General features: G+C 45.0%; 1 protein-coding gene across 1 annotated transcript; it reads left to right on the top strand.

The window, feature by feature from the left end:
* The first annotated feature begins 1,053 nt into the window (after window positions 1-1,053).
* Window positions 1,054-3,562, top strand: LOC132306436 (amino acid transporter AVT3B-like). The gene has a single exon (XM_059803820.1). The coding sequence runs from the start codon at window positions 1,095-1,097 to the stop codon at window positions 2,382-2,384; it is 1,290 nt and encodes a 429-aa protein (XP_059659803.1). The 5' UTR covers window positions 1,054-1,094; the 3' UTR covers window positions 2,385-3,562.
* Window positions 3,563-6,578: the final 3,016 nt, after the last annotated feature.

The raw sequence follows: 6,578 nt of genomic DNA on the forward strand, positions 1-6,578 counted from the left end.
ATAGAAGTTTAGCATAATAGATTATCATAGATTTGGCATAGGTTTGTGATATTTGTGAAATTGATTGAACAACCCATAGTCACCATCACAATCAAAGGTAATGCAAACACTTATTTTATTAGGTATCAATCATCATTTTTTTTTATTCTTCACCACCTTAGATGTTTTTTCCGATTTGGCAGTGCTGCTTGCAGCAGTGGTCTCAATGGATAATATTGAATGTGCCCTTGTAGCTGAATGTCTAGCTTTGTAGTTTGCCATCAATTTGAAGGTTGGAGGAATGTTGTTTTTGAGAGTGATGCCCAGGTTGTATATTCGGCCCTATAATGGACATTAAGAATTTATTAGTTTCTTCATTTGATGTGTGTCTCCTCTCTTATGTCCGTAGAGAAGCCAATAACGTGGCTCATGCATTGGTTAATTTGTGTGTAGGGAGACTGGAAGGAAAGTGAATTCTCTCCCCCTTCTGTGGTCCTACAATTTGATCAGGATTATAATATTCGATTATTGCAATGAAATTTTTTTATCTTTGCCAGGTTATAAAAAAAAAAAAAAAGCATGTATTTTTAGTTGCATATCCGAAAAATATACTGTATATGATTCTGATAATGAAAAGTATCTCTTATTATTCTGATCTCCTCTATCCTATTTAATTCCAATAATCATATGTTTTGTTTAGACTTTAAAATCTCCCATTTCAAAGCCATCCACATATTTTGTCGGTGATCTAAATGCAATTTGCACTAATTTTCCTCTCTTGTTTTGGGTTTTTCAAAAACAATTCTCGACTTGATTAATATCATAATACCAGCAGCCCCATCTCTCTCTCTCTCTCCACATATTACAATACAGAAGAGAGAGAAGACTAGTGCATACCATCCTGTTCTCTCATTTGCATTTGTCTCCTTCAGCAAAACCGTCTCCTATCAAAGAAATTACCTAGTTCCACATTCCCTTATCCTCTCCACTCCTATTCTCAACACACAAAATTCAATCACAGCAGGGCCGCCCCCCCCCCCCCCCCCCCCCCCCCCCCCCCCCCCCTCTCTCTCTCTCTCTATATATATATATATATATATATCTCACAGGACACCATGGGATTTGAGAAAGAAGTGTGCTCATCCTCTCATGTGCTCCAAATTCCACGTCTATCCAGAGAGGACACTCCACTCCTCTCCAAATCTAAACACCTCTCCACCCAATCCAAGACCTTTGCAAACGTTTTCATTGCTATAGTTGGCTCAGGTGTCCTTGGCCTCCCCTACACCTTCAAAAGGACAGGTTGGGTCATGGGTTCACTCATCCTCATCTCGGTTGCCTTCCTCACATACCACTGCATGATGTTGCTCATCCACACTCGTCGGCGACTCGAATCCCTCCACGGCTTTGCCAAGACCAAGATATCCTCCTTCGGCGATCTGGGTTTTGTTGTCTGTGGCCCCGTCGGCCGCTTCTCCGTTGACTCCATGATCGTCCTCTCCCAAGCCGGTTTTTGCATCAGCTACCTCATTTTCATTGCCAATACCTTAGCATACCTTTTCAATTACTCTTCAATCAATCTCAATCCCACAATATTGGGTTTTTCACCAAAGTCATTCTTCATCTGGGGTTGTTTTCCCTTCCAATTGGGATTGAATTCGATTCCGTCGCTGACCCATTTGGCCCCTCTGAGCATTTTCGCCGATGTAGTCGATATCGGAGCAATTGGTGTGGTTATGGTGGAAGATGTGTTGATTTTTCTGAAGCAGAGGCCTGTTTTGCAAACATTTGGAGGGTTCTCAGTGTTCTTCTACGGTATGCGTGTGGCGGTTTACGCATTCGAAGGGATTGGAATGGTTTTGCCACTGGAATCAGAGATGAAAGACCGAAGCAAATTCGGGAAAATTCTGGGTTTGACAATGGCTTTCATTTCTTTCATGTACGGAGGTTTCGGAGTTCTGGGTTACTTTGCATTCGGTGAAGAGACCAAAGACATAATCACAACCAATTTTGGGCAGGGTTTCGTGAGCAGTCTGGTCCAGCTAGGTCTGTGTGTGAACCTGTTCTTCACTTTCCCATTGATGATGAACCCTGTTCATGAAGTGGTTGAGAGGAGGTTTTGCGAGGGCAAGTACTGTTTGTGGCTGAGATGGGTTGTGGTTTTGGGGGTGAGTTTGGTGGCACTTTTGGTGCCCAATTTTGCAGATTTCTTGTCTCTGGTGGGGAGTAGTGTGTGTATAGTTGTGGGTTTTGTGTTGCCTGCTTTGTTTCACTTGACAGTGCACAAGGATGAGTTGAGTAGGAAAGGGTTGGTGTTGGATTTGGCAATTGTGGTGTTAGGGTTGATTTTTGGGATATCAGGAACATGGTCTTCTCTACTGGAGATTTTTGCAGCCATGGATTGACCAACATTTTTTCTTTTTTAATAATTTTTATTTTAATTTTGATAAAATGCATTTTTTGCACTGTTTAAAACGAAAGATCAATTGTAAAGAAGTGTTTGATTTAATTTATGACTACAATAAAAATACTGAGTAAAAAATTGTTGACATATAATTTATATTTCTATCCACACCAAACATACAATTCATATTTCTAAACCCTAAAGAAAAAAAGAAATACTTGATTCAAAAACGTGCCTACTAAATCAGTGGCATATTGGACTTTATGTAAAAATATTGTGGGTGTTTACAATTGTGGTCATTCTATTGGATTACAACTGTTTAAGGAACTTTTTTTTTTTTTTTTTTTTTTTTTTTTTTTTTTTTTTTGGGTTCACGAGTTTGTAATATTGTTGTATATAGTACTGAGGAGGCCCAGGACGACATGGGCCGAATCTGACTTGCAAGCACGACATTCGGTCCGTACAGCTGGGTCGGCCCATAAAAAGACACTGCCATATGGGCCGAACGCAAATAAGCCCATCAAAGGCGACCAGGACTTATGGAGGAACAGGCCCAGATCCAGCAATCCGTCAATATTTGTAAATATCTATAAATAAGGGAAGGAATGAAAAGAAGAGGGGGATCTTTTGGTTGAAGTGTAAGAATTCTAGAGAGAGAAAGTGGGGATGAATTTCTTGCATCTTCAATTGGCGCCGTCTGTGGGAAACGCATGGAAGTTTGGTTGATCAATGAGGAATATCGAGTGGATTCAGACCAATTCGGTTGATCGAGACTCGATCTTTGGGATTTGGATCCAGATCTGAGCGATTGTGACCTACTCTGGAGGAATTACAATTCTTGAAGCTTTGGCGGAAGTGGCTTCAGATCTACGCAACAACGAGTTGTTCGATTGTGGCGGGATCTGACGGATTTAGAGTTCAGACAATTCAGATCTCGTAAACGGTGAGCGTAATTCGGAGAATTCGAAACCAGATCTGAAAAATTCCCACTCACGAAGCTCAGATCTACTCGCGAACTTGAGATTAATGCCTTTACTCCGTTCAGGAATAATGATAGGTGAAAGCTCCAATCCGATGGAGGCTGTCCAGCAAACAAAGCTTGAGGAGTTGATGAACTTGATTGAGGCTCTCAAAAAAGAGAATGCAGAATTGAAAGCTGGAATGCAACATCGGCAAATACCTGCGGTTTCGTATCCACTTCCGGTCGGTGAAGGAGGTGTTCAATCTAATATCGCGCGTCAAGGCGAACAGGACGAGAGCAATCAGTCAGCTCACCACCGTGATGAAAGGATGATGGACAATTTGCCGCCAAATGTTCGTCGAGTTGAAGATCACGAAGGATCGACTCACGTTGATCCGCATCGGGAAAGGTTCGACCGAGAGGAAATGATAGAGGTTGATCGCCGTCGAGTAGCGTCGCCTTGGCAAAGAGAGTTCATAGAGGAACGGTCGTTCGATCCGTCTTACCGGCCCTCCATGGCTACTATCACTCATCGCGGTTCGGAGGGCAGAACCGTAACTCACAGAGCAACCGCTGGACTCCAGAGAGAGAATGAAGCTCTCCGATCCGCAGCTCGGACGGTTGATTCACCATTCACCGACGAGATCTTGAATGCCCCGCATCCAAGGAAGTTTGCTATGCCAGTCTTTATTCTGTTTGACGGAACAACCGATCCGATCGATCATGTGTACCATATCCAGTTGAAAATGGCCCTGAATACGGAAAACGACTCTTTAATGTGCAAATGTTTCCCTACAAGCCTGGCCGGACCGGCGCTCAGCTGGTTTAAAAACTTGCCTAGGAGCTCCATTGGTAGCTTCAGAAACCTGTGCGATCGGTTCATAAGCCAGTACTATGGGAACAAGCGCCCGCCGAAGGACATCTCGAGCCTATTCACGATGAGGCAGCACAAAGATGAACGTCTCCAGGCTTTTCTTACCAGGTTTAATCTCACTAAGAGTATGGTGATCGAATGCCACCCTTCTACAGCAGTTCAAGCCTTCAAGTTAGCCATGACATGTGGAACTCCGTTTCACACCAGTCTGGTAGTGAACACGCCGACTACTATGGATGAACTCAATGAAAGAGCCGATGGCTTTGTGCGCCTAGAAGAAGAGGAGGCAGCTAATGCTCGGACAGCGTCGCTCGTGTCGACCGAGGAAAAGTCCAAGGCAAAGATCAGGCAGAAGCAGGCTCAGCCGCAACGTCAGACCTCTTGGAAGGCAGAAAAAAGGTCCAGGGAGGAAGAGCTGATTACTCCGCTGAAGGTCACTCTGGCGAGGCTGTATCAGGAGAACAAAGATAAGTTTCATCCACCACTGCTAATTAGGCAACCCCTCGAACAGAGGGATCAAACTAAACATTGTGCTTTCCATTCCGATTTCGGTCATCAAACTAACGAATGCAGGAACCTGAGGAGGCAGGTGGAGATGTTGATAGCTAGAGGGGAGTTCGCGAGTTATGTTCAAGGCTCGGCGATAGAGCAGAATCGACCGGTGGAACAAATAAAAAGGAGTCATAAACAAAGCTCCCACAATTCACAACCAGTTCGTATAATCAATGCTATCCATGGTCGACCCGAGCCTAGTGAAGAGTCAGATGAGTTACTCCGGGCGCGCCTGCGGCAGGCGCAGATGAAGAAAAGGGTCAGCAGTGTGAATACTCTACACCAGCAGAGCCCGTCGATGCAGATAAGGTTCGACCGGACAGACCTGCAGCGTGTTCAACTGCCCCATGAAGACCCGTTGGTAGTCAGTTTAACAGTGGCGGACTGCTTGGTGCGCAGAGTTCTGATCGATCCTGGGAGCAGTGCGAATGTCATGCCGAGGGACACATTTGATAGGCTCGAGATTAAACCAGAGAGGCTCAAGCCCACTGGAAATCCCTTGTTAGGGTTCGATGGGAAGAGGGTGGAGCCCGTCGGGATGGTGGAAGTGGAAGTTCAAGCTGCAGAACGAGCTCTTATGGAAACTTTTGTGGTTGTAGAAATTCACCCCTCGTATAATCTCCTGATGGGAAGAGGATGGATTCACAGAGTCCAAGGTGTACCCTCAACTCTGCATCAGGTCATGAGGTGCCTCGGACCCGATGGAGATAAAGTGATAGACATTCGGGGGGATCAGGTCGCAGCCAAAGAGTGTTATTCCGTCACACTAAAGCATGCTGGGAAAGGGAAGGCGCCCGTCCGTTCGGCAAGCCCCAGATAGCAATTACAGGAACCTCCGCCCGAGCAGAACAGGGTGGAGGAGTCAGTCGACTTGACCGGGGAGCCCCTTCTGGATGTGCAGATCGATCAGTCCAGGCCAGAACGAACTACCAGAGTAGGTATAAGACTGACCAGAGAAGAGCAGCAAGAGCTAGTGGATTTCTTGTCCCACAATGCCGACGTATTTGCATGGAGTCACCTAGACATGCCTGGAATTAGTCCCTCCGTGTCCTGTCATTCCCTGAATGTCAATCCCAATTTCAAACCAGTGAAACAGAAGCAGCGAAGATTTGCTCCAGAACGTAATCAAATCATAGCGGAAGAGGTCGATAGGCTGCTTGATGCGGGATTTATCAGAGAAGTGCACTACCCTGATTGGTTGTCCAACGTCGTTGTCGTGCAGAAGAAGAATGGGAAATGGCGAGTATGCATTGATTTCACCAATTTGAACAAAGCCTGTCCGAAGGACAGCTTCCCGCTGCCTAAGATTGATCAAATGGTGGATACCACCACCGGGTATGAGCGTTTAACCTTTCTGGACGCTTATTCAGGTTATAATCAGATCCCTATGGACCCCGCAGATGAAGAAAAAACTTCTTTTGTCACCGAGCGAGGAACATACTGCTACAAAGTTATGCCTTTCGGACTAAAGAATGCGGGAGCAACTTATCAAAGACTTGTTAGCAAAATTTTTAAGAATCAAATGGGTAAGATTGTGGAAGCCTATATTGATGATATGGTGGTAAAGAGTAGGAAGAAGGATGATCATCTGAAGCATCTGCAAGATGTATTTGATGTACTGAAGCGATATGGGATGAGGCTCAATCCAACCAAGTGCTCGTTCGGTGTGAGTTCCGGACAGTTTCTGGGACACGTGGTCAATCGTAGAGGCATCGAAGTTAGCCCCGTTTAAGCAGAGGCTTTGATTAAGAATGCCGAGCCAAAGACGATCAGAGATGTGCAAGCCCTCACAGGACGAATAGCTGCAT

This window comes from Cornus florida, unplaced genomic scaffold, assembly GCF_030987335.1.
Source record: "Cornus florida cultivar Cherokee Brave unplaced genomic scaffold, ASM3098733v1 CherokeeBrave_3.0.0_Hap2_Chr05, whole genome shotgun sequence".
Classification (NCBI taxonomy): Eukaryota; Viridiplantae; Streptophyta; class Magnoliopsida; order Cornales; family Cornaceae; genus Cornus; species Cornus florida.